Source organism: Falco naumanni, chromosome 6 (assembly GCF_017639655.2).
Source record: "Falco naumanni isolate bFalNau1 chromosome 6, bFalNau1.pat, whole genome shotgun sequence".
NCBI classification, from domain to species: Eukaryota; Metazoa; Chordata; class Aves; order Falconiformes; family Falconidae; genus Falco; species Falco naumanni.
The window spans coordinates 42,761,349-42,783,881 of record NC_054059.1 but is presented as its reverse complement, the minus strand read 5'-3'; the positions used below and the strand labels follow the sequence as shown (position 1 = coordinate 42,783,881).

The 22,533-nt window shown below is 38.1% G+C and overlaps 1 protein-coding gene across 6 annotated transcripts in view; it reads right to left on the bottom strand.

The window, feature by feature from the left end:
- Positions 1 to 22,533, bottom strand: part of UTRN (utrophin) — a 382,484-nt gene that overhangs the window by 191,901 nt on the left and 168,050 nt on the right. The window contains exon 1 of one of the 6 annotated variants that reach the window (XM_040599531.1): positions 19,622 to 19,853. The exons of the other annotated variants lie outside the window; for them this stretch is intronic. Within the exon in view, the coding sequence (XP_040455465.1) occupies positions 19,622 to 19,765 (144 nt within the window). The 5' untranslated portion in view covers positions 19,766 to 19,853. Of the gene's footprint in view, positions 1 to 19,621; positions 19,854 to 22,533 lie in introns of those variants that run through there. 6 annotated transcript variants of the gene reach the window in all.

The following is a 22,533-nucleotide window of genomic DNA, read 5'->3' as shown; positions in this document are numbered from 1 at the left end:
AGTTCAAAGTAATGATTTACAGTGATTTGTTTATTTGTTTTGGAAAAGCTTTTCGTTTACAGAACAACTGAACCCTAACTTCTGAAAAGACTTGAATAATTCATTACCCTTTATTGAAGCTATACAAATATAAATACCTATCCCAAGGGAGACAGAATATTATAAAAAGGTAAATTTTATTAAATCAAATGCTAAATATTGACCTCCAGTAATACCTCAAACACATCTGGACAGTAAACACCCCATGCATTTATCATAGATTTGATTTAAGATAAACATGCTTCAGACTTGATTTTCTTCTTTATTATTTTTATTTTCAACAAGTTCAGACATAATGACTAGCTATAAATACTTTATTTGAAACCAACAAAACAATAAATTAACTCTTACTGTATAAACTGAGGAACTTAAATTGAGAAGAGAGCTAAATGGTTCTTAAGCTTTTGCTATTGGATTGTTACTGCTGCATGCTGAGCTTTTTAATCATGATTTCACAAATCAAAATTTTAAACCAACAGGAGATGCCAAAAATTCAACAAGGCCAATTAGTAAGACAGGCAGAAAAAGATGACTACCTCAACTTGGAAAAAAATGGCATTTGTCTCAAGTCTGGTAAATGTCATCTCCCATTGAGAATACAGAAAACTCAAAATAGTGTGCTATAAATGGATACATTAATATGTGGAAGAAAAAGCATAGAAAACAAATGCACAAAACTACTGCCTTAAAACTGGCCAGACACTAAGCATCCACTCACCATTTAAAAAAAAAAAAAAAAAAGGTATAAGGAAAAGAAGAGCAATACCACAGGTAAATATGAGAAAGGAATGCCAACAGAAGGTCTTTAAGAGGTGTGTGCTCTTTGTACCACTACATGGTTTAAATGTAAGACTTCAGGAAAACATGATCAGCTTTTTATGATTAATCCCTTGTATTATCCTCACACTCAGGAGCTCCACAGCCAAGAACATCAACAAGCTGAGTACTGCACAAGTACAGATCAAAGCAAGCACAGAGGCTGAAGGCAGGCTATAGCCCAAGCAGAACATAAAACACAGCTACAGACAACTGGGAGAGTTAAGAGAGACCATTGGTATGAGTCAGCATCAGAGATGACAGTAACTACCAGCAGACATATTTTAGACACGTAAACTTTTCCAAGGTAATATAGTCCTTTATTAAACTGATACCTGTTAAAAAAAAACCCAAAGACTACCCTCCTCCGAGACGCACCAAAACCTCTCTTCCAGCTTGTGAAGCAGGAAACGGATGCAGAAGACACCCAATAGGAAGGTGTAAGAACAGTCAGCATGTTTTAAGTGTATTTGCACAGTCAGGTTAATGACTTATATCTTGGGGGTCTTTTTCCTGTTTATTTCTCATAAATACCTTTTCCTGTAATTTTCCCTTAATTTCACTGTTGGACTGAATTTAAACAGTTTCCACTACAGCTGACAAGTTACAAATCAAAGAGATTGTCTACCCAGGAAGAGGTGGCTATTCTCTACACATCTGCAAGTGTATTTCTGGTTTAAAAGATCTTTAAACCAGTCTTCAATTTTTTTTCATTATTATTAGTTTCTGTATTACAGTAGCATTTGCCTTAGTTCCTCTTTTTGTAATTTCTTGAATAGTTGTGCATGTCAAATTTGTATTATGTATTCCAGAAAAACCCAGTTTGTGGAACTACCACATAGCTTTTCAATTCAAATTTCTTTAAACAGACCTGAAAGAAGATATATTTATCATCTGCTTACACAATTTGCTACTTACTGCTAAGTCTTTCACAGTCTTTAAAGGTAAAAATGTGCAATTTCATAATCCTTTTTAATTCACTCCACTTCAATTTTCCATGCTTAAAGTGATCACAACAGAGGTTTTGTTGTGTGGTTTTTTTTCTTTATGCCTATTTTCCATATACCATTCACTAGCAACATATATATTCCATGACATGCTGTTTCCAATTAGCAAAAACTCTTCAAAAAGTGTTTTTTTGTCAATCCACATCCCATTGTGGATGGAACTGAGGCACAATCTCTGCCTAATTTTTCAGTACCAACGGGAGACTGCATTATAATTTCAGCAAGGTCTACACAGACACCCTTATATCACCAACCTTTCCTGGAAAAGCAATAGGCAGGTAGTATGAGGTATGAAGAAGACATTGCCAAATCCTTGACCTAAGATACAGGTGGACTTTGCTCCAAATACGTCTCTGCTTTCCAACATGATAAAACCATTCTTCTCTAAATTGGATACTTCAAAAACTGATAAAGGTGTCTATCATACACACTAATTCCATTACTTATACTAAGTAAATTCCAAGTACATTAGAACAAGATAGCAGGGACACACACCTAACAACTAAATCAACTAAATCAAATTAAGTTACGTGGGGGGTTACACAGTTAAATTAAAAATACACTGAAGAAAACAAACATATATAGCATATATAAATTTAAACCAAGCAACACTCTTAATTCTTATAATTTGATTTTTAAGTTACCCAAAAAGAGAACTATCCTGCTCCCAATTTTTATTCCCATGCTCATCAGTTTCCACTCTTCCTTTCACAGAGAAAGAGAGAAGCGGACTGAAAGTGCTTTGAAAACCATCACCAGGTATTTCTGTTCCTTCCTAGGAGTAAAACGCTACCTGGATATTTTCCGACCTTGAATATAAAAATTCTAACAGACTTCTCATGCAATTGCTACAGTCGTACAGCAGTTACTGCAGGTCGTCCCTATTCAGTAGGATGAACCAGAAGCAGCTTGCAGAGCCCAGTCATGCAGCTGAGCCACTGTCTCACTGTGACAGAAAAGCCTACCTAGAATACATAATGTATATACGTCTATGTTATAAAATAAAATTAAAAAAAAAAAAAAAAGCATGACACCAAGCAGCGAAAGACAGCATTCACTTTTTTCAGTATTAGGGAAAAAAAAACCCTAAAACACCCCAAAAAAACAACACACACATCCCCCACCCCCACCAAAAAAAAAAAAAAAAAAAAAAAACCAACTAAAAAAAAAAACAGCGCAGGGGAGGGTGGTAAGAAAACTTCTAAACTGCCCAAATCTGCTAGGTACACAGTATACATACAAAACAGTAATGCATTTTAAAAAGCTAAATCCATGTTCTAAACCTACAGTACTTTACACAAACAGGAAGCAGCAGCAAGAAGTAACAGCAACTTTTAGTTACCCTGCTTGCTTTGTTTGCATCTCTCAGACCTTTCACAAACCATATGAAATTCAAGCATTAAAAATAGCATGTAATAATACAGAATTCATGTTTAAAGCTCAGATACAACAGTTTGCAGTTATTTCTAGACTCAGTTCCATACTGTCCAGACAAAGTTTGCTTCACTGTCTGCACATGCACCTTCTTAACAATACAAAGATGAGCTGTTTTTTCATAACAAAAAAAAGTTTTATTACATCATTTTTTTTAAATTGAACACCCCACTAAGAAAATAGTTAATTTCCTCTATAGAGAGACTAAGGTAATAAATGATATCTTCATTCCTATATTTGTCTATGAAGTTACTTTTTGAAAACAGTAATTTTGCATTCAAACCAGTAAGAAGACTGGAAACAAAAAGCTATTAAAAAATTATGCTGAGAAGGAATGTTCAATACTTCCCTTTGCTTCCAATCTCACTAATGAGGAATAATTATTGAACCACAGAGATGAACTAGTGAAAACCGGAGCTTCAACTGGTAAGAAGAGGCCAAAGGGTAATGAGGTAAACTTTCCTTTTTCAAATTGGGTGGATCTTACAAAATCTGCCAAAGAATACTTAAATAATAGGCTGTGTCTAAGAGGTATTAACAGTTATCTCTGAGCACCAACAGAATATGGCAGAAAAATGCAAATATAATTCTTTAAATTAGGGATTAAAGGAGGTGCTTAGGAATTCACTGTCCATAAATTTTACTTCAATTCCTCTGAAAAAAGTAGTACGCACTTCATAAGCAACTGAAACATAACAAAATTATCAACAGCCAACATGATTTTTCAAGAATGAGTCATGTCAGGCTAACTTAATTTCCTCTAGTGACAGGACAACAAGACTTGGGAATATGGGAGTGGTAGTAAGTATCATTTATCTTGACTTCACTAATTGTCAGAAAAACTTACAAGACAGTCTCAGATGCAAGCATACCTAGCTGGAAAAATTATATTTAGTAATAAACATTTCACTATCACAGCTCATTTAAAGAGAGATTGCACTGGGATGTGTCTTGAGTCCAGTACTTTTGAATATTTTCATTAACAGGATAACAGAACAAAGTCAACTTACTGATTTTTACAAAGATGACTAAGACTGCAGCAGCTACAAAGATGCTGGACAAAAGGTAAGAATTAGAAACAAATCTTGGCAATTTTGAGAAATATCCTAGGAAAATAAGAGACAGGTAGCACACCTGTAAGACAAATGTCCCATGCTGGAATTGAATAACACCAACCAACACAGCAAATGCAATGTGAGAAGTGATGACCAAGAGGCTAGCATTGCAAAGAAAGATCTGGATGCTGCACCACTGGCTCCCACTCTGAAAGTGAGACAACAAAGCTAATTGGAAACGTGTGGAAAAGCACCACCTCCTTTCATTCAGCGAAGCTCTAACAAGTTCTGAGATTTTCTAACAAGTTTCATGAAAAATTTAAACAAACAGAAAATTATTCAGGGAAGAGAAGAGTAAATGACATGTCTGAAAAGCAATGAAAAGGGAGAAATCACAATGGTCTTCCAATATATACATGTCAACTGGGAATATATATATATTGGGGAATATACTATACATACATGGGAATATACTTTCCAACTGTAAGTTCAGGTATGTGGAGACTTGAAGAAGGACCCTACAATATACTTCCCTCAACTATAAAAAAGAAAATTTCATTCACACAGCACAAATAAATACCAACAACAAAATGCTTTAATAGTAAACACTCAAAAAAGCTGAATCAATTTATTTTAAAAGCAGCTGTAAAACCTGACTTTAACAACAGATCAGACATTCCCAGAAGTGACACAGCTGTAGATGATCTCAGCATTGGGCTAAGACTAGGGGACACAGTCTTTGTGCTCTTTTATCTGCACTGTTTCTTACCACTCACATTATTTCTTTACATATGAGAAACATGAAGATAAAACATCACCTCAAACGTCTACTTGATCTTGCTGTAGTGAACTCACATGTACAACTGTGAATTCCCCAAATACAGGGGAAATACCTTCCACAGTCATTCATTTCAGATTTGTGCATCTCCGTGCTATTCGTAACATCACACAACCCTTACATACATAGCTCATTTATCTTTCCATACACAAGCCAGAAAATTGGGGGTTCTCCCTCAACAAAAATTATATTTGACGCATTAAAAAGTCAAAAGGAAATGCTGGGGCAGAATTGCAAAGGCAGAATTTCTGAACTCCAGTAGCAAATTTAGCACATATTTGCCTATCATCGGGAGCAGATGTTCTTAGGAAGGTTTCTTGCTAAATTCTGTTTGCAACTTTAAAGGCTCTTTGGGTGCAGTCATATCATGTACTTCCATAGCACTATGTCTCTCATTTTAAATCATATCCATTTTATCACTCAGACTGAAATATGTAGCTTACCTCATTCACACACCTATAAAAATACCATGACAGACTGTATAAGGAAGCAGCTTTGCTTTCTACGCACAACTTCTCTGCAATCACACAGGCACAGTGCAATTTAATACTTTATATACAGTCTAACCCTAAAAGAACTTATGTATCAGTGGTACCACAGGAAAATCTTTTGCAATATTCACTTTGCAGAATCTCGGAATAATTATTAGTGAGACCAGACGACAGTAGGAAACCTAACAGTAGACAAGATATAGGATATCACTTTGAAGCCATGGTACTTTGTTAATTAGAAAAATCAGGAATAGGTTTCTCCAAAATACACAGTGAAAAAATGTTTCATTCTACTTTATGTTTACAAGTACATCTCCACCAACATTGCAACAGCTGGAAAAGTGCTGATGGAGAAAAGGGAAGAGGGCTTCCTCTTCCCTCAATACGCGAACCCAGGCTGTTTGCACTGCCTCCTGCACAGTAATCATCAGGTGGCAAATTAATGCTTTTACTGTTAACTGACAGGTGATCATTTTGCAGATATTCATGGCTGTAAACACTACAGCTCAAGGTATTATACTGAAAATAACAAAGTAAGTGTTGATAGCAATACCACCTAACTACTAAGACACCCATCTCAGAAAGCAGAGCAGGTTTTCTTTAAAACAGTTTACCAACCTCTCTAGGACAGATTTTAAGGATTTGGTTTGTATACAGCAGGGGAAAAGGTGAAGGAAAGATTTGGCAAGTGACCCAAATGTTAGACATTTGTATTGCAACACAGGCACCACTAATTTCTGTTGGCAAAGGGATTAACTTTGTTTCTTTTTCAGATGGGGGATGAGAGGAGCTAGAATTGACAAAGAACATTCTCACAGTCTGAGGAAGAATTTCCACAAGTTTATTCACTGACAACTTGGTCTTTTAAACGCGGGAAACAAATACACTAAACAACTACGAAGAGCAACAGTAAGTGTACATTTAGAAAGCTCGGACCCAGCGTATGGAGCCTACTTCTGTCATTTAAAAGGGCCAGTGACCGAGATTGCAGAACAGCACTTCCTAATGTATGACCCAACCTTAGCCAGGGAATGTCTGAAAGCTGATCTTAAATTTGAGAAGTAAAACTTCTTCCTTCACACGAAAGGAGATTTACCACTGTGGTGACTAACCAGGAGATGTGGGGAACACAAAGAACAACTACAGCCAAAGGCACAGGGAGAGGGAGAAGGGAACGGTAGGCATTGACAACAAAGCTGTCAGTTCAAGATACTAAAACTCTGCTTAGATACCAGATCTGTGAAACAACTAGTGTTCTTGCCTCTTCTTCCTTTCTCTGCTCACCGGGGTAACTTAGGTACAGTGAGGGACAGAAACAATCAGACTATCTGCCTGGCTACTACCATTATGATTTTTACTTATGACTTTGTTGTTTTGTTTGTTTGTTGGGGGTTTGGTTGTTGGGGGTTTTTGGTTGGGTTTTTGGGGGAGGGTTGGGTTTTTTTGTTTTTTGGGGTTTTTTTGGTGGGGGTGGGGGGGTGGGGATCCAGCTCCACAACACCAACCTCTGGATTACATGAAGAAATTTGATGCAAAACCAACTTAAAACCAGTTATCACAAACAGCTTTAACAGTCCAGCATTTTACTTCAGCCGATGCTGTTTCATCTTGGGTAGCATCTCTTCTCTTCTGCACGTTGAAGTGTGGCACATTTTTAACTGAATCCATCGAGCTTTTCTCCAGTTAGACATCCAAAAGACTGGAGCAGTCAGGAAATGCTGGTTCAGATAAGCACACCAGAAGGCTGATGGGCACTGTGAAAACTGCACCAGTGCTTTGTAGCAACAGTTGTTACAAGACTGGCTTGCCCTTAAACTACAGGTTTAACATTTTTACTTCAAAGATCAGCTTGCCATGAATACATTTAACATTTTCACTTTAAAAAGGCAGCAGGAAAAAAAAAAAAAACCAAAACACTTTTAAATGTACTTTTTAATTCTCTCACAGGCAAAGCCTTGTGGATAAACTGGGAATTTTTCCTCCTGTGAGGTATAGATCTCCGCCTTGGAATTACATCTACCAGCACCTCATCTCACTGCTGCCATGTAAAGACCCTTCAGCATTTCAACAGCTGTGAGCAAGACAGCTGTGTGCAGGTACCAACACACCTCCCAAAAATGGGAGCATCCTGGAAGCACTGCAGCATCACTTCAGCTTTTGGTTGGGTTTTTTTTTTTATATGCCAAATATCATGCCATAGGTGGTCCTTTAAAGACTTTCACTGCAGCCACTGAATTTGATTTGCCACTCTCCTTCCCTTCTACACTGAGAAATAAATAAAACCTGCAAAACCTATGAAGCCAGCACCACAAGGCCTAAAAGCAAGGGCTGGCAGACCTGGAACAGGCACACTTGGAAGGCAAGCAATTGCAAAGGTGACAGGGGAAGGAAAAGGTGAGAAAAGGGAAGAGGGAGTTGCTGTTTTCCCTTGGAGCATGTATGAAAATTAATTTCAAACAATCAAACAAAGGAAGTTGCCAGGAATCAGTTACAGTAACAGTGGAAATCAGCATTCCGAATCCTATGCTGTGATCAAATTACAAAGAATAAAATTAGCCAGAGAATATCAAATGGAACAGCACTTCACTTTCCTTTGTTCTGATTTCTTCCACTGTAAGAAATTAAAATGTACTTTCCTTTACAAAAAAAAAGCCACAGGCAGTGATGGCCTGCATATCAGCCCAGATTTACAGCATGAGAGTGAACAAAAAGGAGGTGTAGCATCTTTTATCTCTTAGTACTCCGCACAAAGCCTGACAGCCCTGCTGCTTGAAACAGTCAAATCACAGAAATTTAAAAAAAAAAAAAAAAGAGAGAAAAAAAAAAGAGAGAGAGAAAGTCTGAAAAGGGGATTTATCAGAAACAAGCATTCATTTTCTGTTGGTGGAACTTTTAAGGGTCTGGAGAAGGGGAGGAAGTTTAAAAAGAAAAATTAACACAAATGTCAACATGTGATTCAGGATTATATCTCATCTGCTCTCTAAACTGAGAAATTCTCCAGAGCAGTTACTTCATGCAGCCTGGTCTCTCTTCTCCTGCAGTGACACTGTGTATTTCTACAGCAAAGAGCAACTCTACTTGGCAGTTTTGTTAAGAAGGAAAGCAAACCATTGTTTTTCACCTTCTCTCATCTACCAAAATGTTGCATCACAAGCACAAAACAGACAGTGCTACATCAACTGGATAGAAGACAGTTGATGTAGCTTGCTGCCTGGCTGTGCTCTTTTATGTGCCTTTTTGTCTTTCCAACAGGTTCATTTACTCTGGCCACCTTGTCTGTAAAAGTTCCAGGCTCCCTTACGGACTGAAGCCTCAGTACTCCAAGTACAGTAATGACTGACTGCCAGCTCTGAATTCAGCAGTGTTGACTCTTAACTTCAAAAAACATCCTAGGAAATCACCATCATGAAATTCATGCCATCATTATAAACTGTAAGCCAGCTGTTTTTCTTTCTGAAGTATCTTTAATTTCATTTTATTTTTCCCTAAGTCACTACACAAATGTCACTGCCAAAGACTTATCTCTTGCAAAGATGCTGGGATAGTACCAAAATAGTCATAAAATCTAAACATAGTTTATAATCAAATTAATGCTAAACAAGACAAATTATTATACTTTGCCTATGCCCTGGGCTTTCTAAGCTGATCTAAATCACAGCTCCCTTTCATATGTCCGATGCAATTGGACTGAAGCCTGAAATATAGTTTAGAGCCTTCCCATACCTTCCACAGTTTCTGTTTAAAAATCTCATCTTATGTTCTAGATCTGCCAGAGTGTATCACAGTTGTTTGATCTCCCTTGATTTCATACAAGATAAAAAGATAGATTCTAAGTATATATGATATTTAGACAATCACATAGATGATGTATGTATCATCATGAACATGTATCACTTGTGTAGAAATCCTATTTTTTCAGTAGCTTTATTTTGGGCTGTGCCTTGGTGGTTTCCATATTTTTTTGTGACCATGTTTCCCCTTCTTTTGCAGCTTAAGAACTGTGTAGTAACAGTCAAGCACTTTTATTTTCAAACTGGCCCTTAATCAACACCTCAAAGAGCATCTGTAGGTTGTTTACACATGGACTGGCATAATTTCTAGCAGCTCTTACCTGGCACAGGAGACTTATAGCGAGCATGCTGACAGCCAAGTTTATTAAATATGCAAAAGTAACAGAGGGCTTCATTTCTTCTGGTTTGCAGCTCTTAATTTTTGCTCAGCCTTCCTCTCTTATTCTAGAATAATGTTCATTAAGCTTCAGCACAAACAACTTGAACCTCGAGGGAACATACACATTCTCAACAATGTACCAGACATTAATAATGTTAAAGTCTGCATTTTCTCACTAACAAAATCTTCCTTGCCACCTCAAATTTTGGTTAGGGACCTTGAATATTAAAGATTAACACACTTAACCCAGTACAGCATACAGTCTTCTTAGACTGAAGCATAACCTTGACTCATTCCTGAATTCAACTGACTTTTAAGATATTAACCACACCACCCAAAGCTATCTTTCATTTGGGTTTCATGTTTTCCATTGTTTACTTGTTGCATGGAATCTCCATACAACTGCTCTGTTCATACTGGAAGAAATTTGAAAGATTACCTGTTAACCTAAAACCAGAGGATTGTTATAAATGCATGGAAAAAAATAGTTGCGCTTCAGCCACACTACAAGATCTTTCCACTGCAACACCCTACTGATCACTGCTTCTGTCTGCAGATCAGCCCACATACTGACAAATACTCATGTTCCCAAATGAATATCATCTTTTATGCCAGAGGAAGAGGTTAGTAGCCATAGACAAACCAAATTAGTTGTTGTATTACACAAGCAGGCTACAGTTCTACCCTCCTATTGCAATCACTTACCAGCAATGCCAAAATAAAACCATGCTCTAAGTTTGAGCAACACTTCCCTCTGACACTTTTCCTTTAGTGGATTGACCCTAATCCATAGATCCATAGCTGAAAATAACTTTTAGCTGGTATCTTCAATTTATGAGGCTGTCTTAAAAAGAAAGCAAGAAGCGGGGGAGGGGGCAGAAACTTTTGTGCTTGCTAATAAAGGAATACTAAGCAGTTGGGAGTGAGGGAACAGATGAACACACATGGAACTTTGTGTAACCTGTAACTTTATTATGCTTCCATCCTATCCTCAGGGAAACCCAAATATTAAGAAGTGGGTGACTCATTTAAACTCTGTAGTTCAAAATTTGCTTTCAGTATCATGAAGAGGAGAAAGGCATTTGTTTCAACTAGTTTGCGTTGTTGGAACTTGCAGCAAATGAGTACTTCTCTTTGTAGCGAACAATAAGAGTATTAACCAAGAGAGTTATACTATTTGATATGCAACATTGAAAATTAAACATGAAGGGTGACTGATTAGTTCACAGTTAATAATGCATTCTTCCTTAAAAGAAGAAGAAAAGAACCAGGCATGGTTCTAACAGAGTCCAAAGATGACAGGTGACAGAAAGCAGTGACCTCAGATGACTGTTCTAGGACTACATCCCAAAACCCAGCACAATTAGCACTAATTGGTCAGCAGCCTCAGCAGAAATGCCAAAAATCGAGCAAGCACTGAAAACCAGTCTCTTCATCTCCCCAGAAAGGATGCTTTCTTAAGGTCAGAAATTTGAAACACCAGCGCAGAGAAACTAGCAGTTCCCCTGTTAGCGCAACACTGGAAAAAACACTGGAAAAAAATAGATACAGGGCTCATCAGCAACTGAGAAGCATCTACATCAGCAACAGCATTTCAATTTGTTACTTCACTTGCAGCACCAGCACCTACCATATTTACTATACACCAGTAACCACCAGTAAATATAGTTCCATTACAACTATGAAGAATTGCTTTCTGTAGTGCAACCCAGGACATCAGTTACCAGGAACGCTATTGACATCTTCCATGCACATTCAATCACCCAGTTACGCAGAACTGCTTAAAGTTACTACTTCTTTGAAGTAAAATGCTTTGCAGCAAAGCGTATCAAGACCGCCTAGCATAAAAACATCATAGGGCAGCCACAGGTCTGCAAGCAGTGGATACAAAATAGGAACCTTGCAGGGAAACTTTGGAAGTATTGTAGCAGTTAGTCTGGATTAAAAGGAGAGGGGAAGGAAAAAGGGAGGGCAGAACTCTTCCAAAGTCCATGATGACTAGCAGCAACAGAACAGATTCAAACAGCACTATTTTCCCAGATACATCATGAGTGCAAGTGTCTTAAAACAAGCTCAAACGATCTGCATGAAGAAGGAGACAAGACAGTCAGTTCTTTAGATGGGAACTGGTGAAGCACTATATTGTTTTAGGCACCTACTGCTTCAGAACTTCATGAATTTGGGCAGGGTAATTGAGTCCTAAGGGAAAGAGGAAAAAAAAAAATGCTCCCTGAAAAATGGCGGCAATCAAAAAGCACTGTGGTAAAATACTATGGTAAGATGGTCTCATATATCAAATATCGATCCAGCTCCTGTAAACACGTGAAGTTCATGGAAGTAAATTTTCCCATTAATCCAACATTCATGCCTTAATATAACTACCCCATATTATATATTCATTTTCATTCTCGCTGCAATAGCAAAATATTTTCAGGGGAAAAAAAACCCACACACATCAGATTTTATATGTAAAAGGTTTCTAAAGGCATGTCCTCACACCCTCCGTCCTCCTTTCCTCCCTTCCAAATTACTACTGAAATGCTATTTAAAAAAACCAACCTTATATGCTAGAACCCATCTTCCCATGTTAAGCTGCATTCTGCTTGCAAATAGGAATGATTGGTGCAGCAGTTAAAAATACCAAGTTTATGAAGCTTTATGTCTCCTCCCATTTTGTTTCTTCTTGTTTTCTCACAGAGCAACAATTTATAGAGAAGCCTGATAAATACACAGAGCACTAGAGAGCAGTCTTCTGTAAAAAAAGATTTACCCATTTATTATATGGTTTCATTTGGCACTGATGATTAGACAAATGGCAAACCAAAACAGTTACATTTAGGTCAGCCTCATCACTCCGGACATGCACAACTTTTCCTTGAAAGGGGCTAGTGGCATGTTCTTCTTTTTGAGTTTTTAAAACATCATCTGAAAATGCGAAAGTAGGTGGGGCAGCAGGTTAGACGACAGGAAGAAGTTTTATGTTATATTGAAGCACCTTCTCATCACAGCCACAAAATTCAGATACGCACCAAATGCCTGACTGTACCACGTTGTCACCATTGAAGTTACACTTCAGCAAAAGGATTTGCAAATGAACACGTGCTACAGCTGTAGAGCAGACTCCTAGCAGGCCCAGATTTAGATCAAAATTCAGCACGGTAGTAAGAATTTTTCACACGGGGTAAAAACATGAAGTTCCTTTTGATAGGAAGTGGCAACACAGTCACAGCTGAAAACTGCTGTACTATAGTTTTGACTATTTTAGTCTTCACTCATAAGCTAATAGGGCACCAGCACAGAGAATCGTAGAAAATCGCCGAGTTCTAAGATCTCTGGAGGTCAACAGTCAAACCTCCTGCCAATTTCAGGAGCCAATTTCAAAGCTAGGTCTGGCTGCTAAGGACCTTTATCAATCACAGCTTTTAATACCTCTAGAGCTGGAAATACAACAGCCTCTTTGGGCAGCCCACTCCAGCGCTCAGCTACAACTGCTGTGCAGAATCACCGCCCTTATGTCCAACTCCCGTGCTGCAGCTTGTTCCCACTGCCGCTTTCCCTTTCACAGAGCACCTCCAAGAAAAGCCTGGCTCCATCTCCATCTTCTATAACAACTACCCACCAGGTAGGTAGTGACAGCATCTGGAAACCCCTGGAACCTTCTCCCCTCCAAATTAAATTAAGCCAGCCTCCTCCACCTCTACTCCTGTCACGTGCTCCAGCCTCCAAACACTGGACTCTCCCAAGTCTCTCAGTGTCTTTCAAACTGGGGGCCTGAAACCAACTGTGGTATTCTAGACTTGATCTTATGAGTGCTCAGTAGACAAGAATAATCACTTGTCCCTGTCTGATGGCTACAGTCTTGCTCAAAGAACCTGTACCAATGAATTGGATTATTCCTTCTCAGGTACAAGAATTTGCTTTGGGATGTTTTTGTTGCTTTTTTAAAGAACTTTACTGGGTTCCTGTCAGCTCATCCCTACCACTTGAGGCCCCAGTGAATGGGAACATACTGAAGATTCCTCCACAATCTGGTATCTTTCACAAACCTGCTGAAGGTGCACTCTGACCGACTGTATGGATTCATAACTTTGCTAAACGGTACTAGCCTCAGCCCCCACCCTTCAGGAACATCAACGACCCAGCCAGTTTTCTTCCCACCTTTTGGCTCATCTATCCTGTCCATATAACCCCACCTTGACCACCAGAGACTCTGTCAAATGTCTTTCTGAAGTCAAGATCAGGGAACACTACTGCTTTCCCCTCATCCAAAAGGGACAGCAACAACTTTCTTACAGAAAGCAACCAGGTTGGGCACCCTTCTCATAATCCGTGCTGGCTCTTCACAATCACCTTCTTGTTCTTTTATGCTTGCTTACTAAACTAAACTGTTGCCTGGGGACTTACCAAAAACATTTTCTTTAAAGACTGAGGACACATGGATTCTTGGTAAAAAAAGACTTAGCTCCTAAATCTCTCTGTCAAGAGGTCTTCCCAATACTTTACCTACAAGTTTCTCCTCTAAATTCTGTCTGTCCTTCTTAGTCCATCTCCAATCACAACGAGAGTCTGCATCTGTGGTAATCACCTGTCTTCATGAATCTGCTTATCCTGTCCTCAGGAAGGGGATGGGAATTCTCAGGATCTCATCTCTCTCTAGTTTAATGAAAGCAATAAAATACAGTGCCACTATTCCACTGATTTTTTTTAACTAGATCCCTCCAAAATTCCAGAAGGAATCAATCTATAACATGCTGACAGTTAACAGCATCTTGCCTATACACCAAAGCTCTTAACTGTCCTTATCTGTCACTGGTAAACTTCGTACAAAAGTGCAATTTGATACCAATAAAGATTAAGTTCCATTATAGCTATTATACTTCCAAACTGAATTTCATTTGTTGTCCATATTTCCAGTTTTCATGTCTTTTGACTTATGGGATAGTCATGTTCAGCCTTCACCTACCTCATTTTTCTAAAGCCATTAAACATTTTCCTTCAGCCTTCCATTGCTTCTGTAGTTGTGATTGTTCTATAATAAATGCCAGTAACAAATCAATTTTCATCTGCCAGGACTTCCAGATGCCTATCATTTCAAGTACTCTTTCACCAGTATTCAGCATTGCAACTTTTAATCCATATCCAAAAAGAAATTATGTCCATCTCATTCATTTTAAATGATCACTGACTTAGGTGCATTCTTAGCTTATTCACGTTTCTCCAAATTATAAGGGTTTTTTGTCATTTCAGTCACTAAACACCATCATGCTATCTGTTGCACTTTTAAGCTCTGTAAGTCTTCATTAGCTGCATGTTAAACCTGTTCTGCTTACCATACACCCAAGTCATGTTCCATCCCACTCCTGCACATATGTGATATCATGAAATCACGACAAATACCAGCTCTTCTACAGTCATTTTCAACACAAACAAGGTGTGGGTGTTTGGAAGTAGGATGGTTACACACTTCTGTTAGATAAAAGCTAAACTCACAAGATGCTGATCATTAGATTTATATATATTAGATTTAATAAATCTCCTGTTTCAAAATACACCTTTTTTTTTTTTAACCAGTGCACTTTTAGCCTCATTGTATTTCAGTAGATAACAGTCATTATATCCAAGGTTCCCTTTAATTCTGCCCTCCTCCCTTCTTTAATGTTTTATAGTAGACCTAGATCTAGCTAGAATGTCCCTCATACAACTAGAACAATATTGAGCAGCCCAGACTTAACTTTCACGTCTAAAAAAAGAAATTGTCTGCATAATTCAGCAATGCTTTTGACGACAGATGCACTGCTTCATTTTCCAACCAACAACTAGCTTAATACAGTACTCTACTTCAGACCATGCTTCCAAAATTAGCTTCTGTTCTCCCTTCTCCTGTCCAATAGATACTTATTACATCACAGCTGTAATGCCTTCTCTTCATTCACACTTGATTACCTGCATTTCATACCCAAATGTGATCAATTTACTTGATTTATTTTCTAAATCAACTTGAAGTCATATGAACAGGAAACTTTGTTGAATTCATTGGAACCAGGATCGACCTACCCATCTCCCAAGACAGCCTTTCACACTTTTTTTGCCCTAATCCCCCCCCCCCATCACCTTCACATTTTTTTCAAAATTTCATAGTAACAGAGCCTTTGCTGCTACTCTCAAAATTCAATGTAACATAAATATCCTCTGGAATGCAATCACCAGTATCACAGCAAAAGAGGATTTTGGCTGACCCCAGCATTCGCTGTATTTTTAACTTTCTGTGGTTTTATAAATTTAACGCTAGCAATAAAAAAAATTAAACAGCAGTAAATGAATGAATTGCATTTTAAGTTACTTATTCATAAAAAAAGAACTACAAGATACATGTTTCTGATGCATGGTTTATCTTCACAGCTGAGGAAGTCAGGAACTCATTTAAGTTACCATGTATCACATCCAGATTGAAGACTCACATTGGATCAGGTTTGAGATTTCAAGTACTTTATATGAAGAAACTTATTTATTTTTAAAGATGGTTCTGCTCAAGAAGTCATCGCAAAAGAAATGAGAAAATACCCTCTCACCTACTAGCTATGTTCCTCAGTCTGTTCTGCAGTGGATGAATGCTCCAGTCCCTGACTGTTAGCAATGCGTTTCAAAAATACCAGTCCAGTTCCACGAGCAGCATACGTATTTCCAGGTAATCCTTTATCTGCCTGACAGATGTGCACTATTCTTTTACTTCTGTCAAGGAAGTTAAAGAAAGCTTCCCTATTTTCTCCTTCATTTTCATAAGTAATAGTGTAGTTCCAGTCTCTCAGAAGAGATCTATTGATTTGTGCCTTACTGTGATGTTTTTCTGTTCCCAATGACATTCTAGATTCATTCTTGTCTGAGCTAGCTGGATATAAGTAAGACATTCTTTAACGAACAATCACATATTAGCAAGAACACAGAGCAGATGACAGCCCCTACCAAACATTTTTCTGGTTGTTAACTTTGAGTGTCAACACGTTACAAAAGAGTTATGAAACAAAGCGGCTAACAACAACCAAGCAAAACTTATTAGACAGTGTCCTGACAAGAAAACGCTAAATGTACATATTTTGCCCTCATTTACCACTAATTTCAGTGTAAAAGAATCAAACAGCAATACTAGTGAAAAGTCACATCTTGCAAAACTCACCTTGGTACAACAAAATTAGCGAAAGAACAAACAGCAAGAGGAGTATCCTAAACCCTGGATTTCCTGTTTGTCAGCAATGCTGTAATATGCTACCAAAGTGTTTATTTTCATTTCTGCTTTTAAGAAATTTGCAAAATGAAGACTGAACATGGAGCGCTACTATTATACGAAGCCGCTAATAAGAGAAAAAATTACTACTTTCCCCAGTACAGTTCAATAATAAATTCTTGTTTACTCTTTAGTAAACAGTGCGTTTTAAAAACAAACTCTAACTTCAAGAATTGGCCTTAAATATTTAATTGGCACTTTTTTTAATGTTTATTTCACTGGCACTCAGTTATGCTTCAGAGGACACCTCACATGAAACATTTAGATGATAGCTCATGAAGCAACTTCCCTGTACACAATGCAATAATTCATATACTCTTTAGTAAATGACTTCTCTTCAGCAGAACTGTATTAGTGTATCCGCAAAGTTCGCAAGACACATACGAACTTGTGAAATTCCGAAGACAGAAGTATACAGAGCACTATAAGAAATCCTTCCTGACAGTCAGCGCTGCTTTTAAGGTGTAATTTCCATACCATTTTCTCATCTACGTATTAACATTTCCATCACCAGACTCTCATATATCATTGCCTTACATTGACACCTGCTGGAAGTGACTGGGACTGTAAACCATTCCTTTTTTCCCCTCAATCAGTGCCTGATTTAACTCTACAGGCAGACCGTTAATTCTGCTTCCAGTAAACTAACCACAGATACCTGAAAGAGCTAAGCTGCATGACATTTTAACGAACAGAAAAACATACACTGTGTAATTTTAAACCACAGAAAAATTCCCAAGGCTATCACTGCAGAGGTTCTCAATCAGAAAACATAATTTAGTAACAGCCTTTGAGAAGATTTTTTTTTTACTACCCCTTGGGTAGATTTAAAGTCAACAAATTAAGTATCCAATCCTTTACCAGGCTTTCAGGCTAATTAGCAAATAATTATTACTGCAAGAGTCACTAAGCAGTTCTTCCTTGACAAACGCTGCAAACAAGCTTATACACAAAAATGTGACTAAATAGGTTTTAAAGCACTTTTAATTTCCTAGCGCTTATGAAAAAAGAATTAAAAATCATGTCTTAACATTAATGAAAAAAGATTTGCTTATTCACAAAAGCAATCAGGCCTGTTTAATGATAGAATTGATAAAAACAGGAATAACTGAGGCATGTTTGTAAAAATAGCTTGTATTACTGTCTATCACTTCATAATGAAGATACACTGCTTGTTCAGCTTTGTAAACAGAAACACACTGAAACAATTACTTGAAAACGATGTGATTTTCCCCATATGCCAGAACTTCCTCCACAAGCTTCACTATTATGAACCAGATACTGCATTATACCCTTTTCTTACTTCCAAACTCTACTGTAGAGGTGGGATCTCTTTTACTTGATGTCATTTTTGTATTTCTCATAACAGAAAACACATTTCAGATTGCAGCAAGTAGGAAGAGTTACAGTGGCTTTCCTTTACTGTCAGAATAAGACATAGTCATGCACTTTGGTTTTCACACACTTTGTATGCAAAACTCAGGCACCAAAAACACAGGCAGTTTTGAAGTATCACAGGGAGCAAGGATAAAAAAACAAGTTCAAAGGCAACCAAACAGAATTTCTATATAGTTATGTCAGTATACAGCTGAAGACCTCTCCAATTTTCTATTTTTCTGAAGTTACAAAGCAGGATCCTTATATGAAAGCTCAATAATACACCGCAGTATGACCGTTCCACACGGGCACCGACACCACAGCAGTATTAACTCCTAGACTTTACAGACCAGTTTGAAATTGTTGTTTTAATCTGCTGAGTGATCAACCTAGTTAAAAAATTATTTTTACTAGGTAGCTTTGATCATTACCACAGGATTAAAGTTCTGAACTACTGAACCTGTGCACAAAACAAAAAAAAAGTAAACAGTCTCAGTGGAAGCAAAAATAGTCAGCCACCAAAACACTAACAGCAAAAATACCAGTAAGAGTGGTAGCCTACGAAAACATGCTTTTCCTCCAACCATTCCTTATTTTTTAACTCTGAAAGAACTCTATAAATACAGGCAATTGAAGGCAAAATTTCATGGCTGTGTAAGTCCGCTGAACTCATGCCTAAATGAAAGTTTCATAAAGCTCAAAAGCAAAAACACTGGGCATGGAAGAATGCAGTTACTCTACATAATGGGTACCCAGGAGTTGAAGTACTGCATTTACCAAGAATTAACCAACTCCTTTAAAAAAGATGTGGCAGTATTTTAAAAAAGATCATTGAACATTAACAGTTTCCTTCCAGACACTTAAATGCCAGGTTGAGAGCACGTCTTTTAAAAAAAAAAAAAAAAAAGTATCATTGACAACATTGACAACACAGGGGGGGGTTGTATTGCATTATTGAACAAAAACACATAAAAGCATGGCAGGATTAAAAAAAAATAAAAATGCTAGATAGCCTAGATACTTCTGACACACAGCTCATTCTTACTTTCTTCTCATCTCAGAAAGACAACAGAGTTAGCATTAGACACTCAAGATTTAGGGCTTACATTTCTTACCTTACAAAGCTTCTGGTAACGGGGAGAAGAAACTGCCATCCTCTGTAAACGATGCAACAGCACTACAACTTTCTGCAGAGACGTTCTCACCACAGCCATCATTTTAAGTTTGCCACGCTTCTGAAGACACCTCAGAATTTGCATTATAAATGAAGAGCAACTATCATTTCCTCCCGGTCAGTGGACAATGATTTGCCAGCTTTCTGAGCATGCTCTCTTCCAGGACTGCTTTTGCTAGCCACGGGCTTTATATGTTTCAAAAGCAAAGGAGGTTGATATAGCATAAGTTTCTCTCTCAAAATAACCCCACAAAACAAATGCAAAAAAACCCAAAACACAAAAAAACAACAAAACACAAACAGCCTTCACAGATTCTTCTAACCGGTACTGCTCAGCTCTGCTTGTGCAGAGGGTAAATGAAGTTGTTGAGCAGCCGAGCGTCTGCCACCATTCAGGAGTGCACTAAATAGCAAGGAAGATTATTAATTTAAGCACGAAAGCTGCAGGAACAAAAAAGGAATTCCTTCAGGAATACGGCTCCAGTGTATCACAACAGTTGTTCTCCCCTAGTAGCTGCTTTCTATCGGCAGGCTGAGCATTTGCTCCCTCACTCTGAGAAAGGATGCTCTCATCCTCAGACTGAACGCAGCTCTGGCAGAGCTGTAGAGTGAGTGAATTAACAGACCGTGTTATAAATCTTGAGAGAGGAGCAGAGGGATACCTGCCCTAATTATATCAGCCATACGTTAAAGGCTAATAAATCACAGAGGCGCTTCTCAAAACTAGATTACCCAATACAAAAGGAAAAACTGCAGGGGGTAAACCTCTCTGCTATGAAAACTCTCTTAAAGCTCAAAGGAATCTCAAAGGATCTCACTTGTGCCAGAAAGTAGGAATGTTTTTCAGGAGTCGTTTCCAATTAAAATCTTTTCCTGAATGACTTATTAGGACAAGAAAGAATAGGATTTTGACAAATTAAAAGCATACAGTTGCACCATCACCCCTTTTCCTAGCCATCCTTGAATCCAAAGAGCTAACGTCATTTTGATGTTTTTCCCATGACAAAGCAGAATTATTTAAGCCATCTAAGGATGGTAGCAGGGTGTCCAAGAGCATGGAAGTGTTTTGCTACCAGCAAGGCACTCCCAATGCAATGTAGCCAACATACCCCTAGGTGTGGCGATACTGCAGCATAACCAGAGACAGCTATTTCTTACTACTTCCAAAGGTGCACTACAATGAATCAACTAAAACCTGTATTAGAGGGGTTGCTGTGGGGAAGGTTCGGGGAGGACATTATCACAGTAGGAGGTAGACACTATTACAACTAATCGTATTATCTAACGTGCATATTGCCAAGTGAACTGGTACATACCCTTTTCAAGCACACCAATCAGCACGGTATGGAGTCACCAACTACTGGCAGCAAGACAAGTTCACACGATCCTAGAAAATACATAGCTTAGACGCCAGCGCATTATACACTGCTCTGCCTGTTCTCAGGCACTTTCCATCTGAAGGGGTGAGTGCCAGGTACAGGTTCTCCATACAGGATATTTTAAAACTCCTGCCATCCAATTCTGCTAACACAACCTTTTCATCCTTGGTTTTCAAACTGAATCGATGTTTCTACCAGTTCCCAGGTAAACTGCTTTTACCCAAACTGTTTTGTTCCTGATCTGTCCAGCACCAATGACAACATCGTTTTGAGGAAACAGAACCTTCATTCCACCCAGTATATAGAAATCTTACCACCTGTGTTCTCCACCTTGCTAAATTCACCTTCTTTCCTCATCTTTACCACTCATTTGAACCATTCCCCTGCACACCATTGCTCCTGGCTTCTATCTACTCTTCTCCCACCAGAGGTCCGTTCCTTTAATCTACCAGCTCTACCTTACCACCATTAGCTGACGTGCTGTTCCCAACATCTTTTGACGAAACCTATGAAGCAGCCAAGTCAGAAAACACTGAGGCATTCAGAAATGATTGTGCAACAGCTCAAACTTCTTCTGTGTAGGGTACAGCCACCTCATTTCAATTCTGCTTTTTTCCTGCCCAGCTAATATACAAGTTTAAATCAAAGAGTGAGACAAACAAACAGCCCACTGCTGGTCATAATAATTTTAATTTACAATAAAACAAACTTTTAAATTATTCTGAACATCTTTGCATCTGTAGGCACAGAACTTAACACACATTGAGCTGGCACTACTTCTTACTATTTCCTAGCTCATTTTCTGCATCTTGCTTCAAATTAGTTTTTAACCTCTTTTGGGTGGCTGCTAAACATTTTGCAACACAGACTGGAGTGTTTCAGCACCAACCTGAAAAGGAAGTCTTCTGCAACATTTAGACACTGAGAGAATGAATTAAAAAGACTGATGATATGATTGAATTTCCTCCTTTTCAAAAATAAATTATATATTGTGCTTAAAGTTTGCATTACAGTGCTGTTGCTAGTGTCAGATGTCACAACAGAAGGCAAAACAAGGCTTCAGTGGTGCCCAGATCACTGATTCTACTGTAGTGCAGCTTCAGCTGCAGCCAAGCAAGTTAGCCCAAAAGTGTAATGGAGGATAATCCTCCCATGCACACAGACACAGATGCCAGTTTAACTGATGATCCTATTTTGAAAATGCATGACATAACAGAAAAAAAATCATCAGGTTTTGTCTACGTACCGCACATTTCATCTAGAATTTATCACACCTTAAACTCATAGTAAAGCTTTACTCAATGCACAAGCCTTGGGGGCAGAGGTATCTTCAGACTGGAGAAAGTCACAAGTTCTGCGTTCTTAAAACCCTTCAGAAGAAATACTTCTTCGCATATTCAACGAAGCACAAAGAAAAACATTGTTATTTTATACCACTCAACATGGAAAGAACAAGAAGTGATCTTTGTTTAAT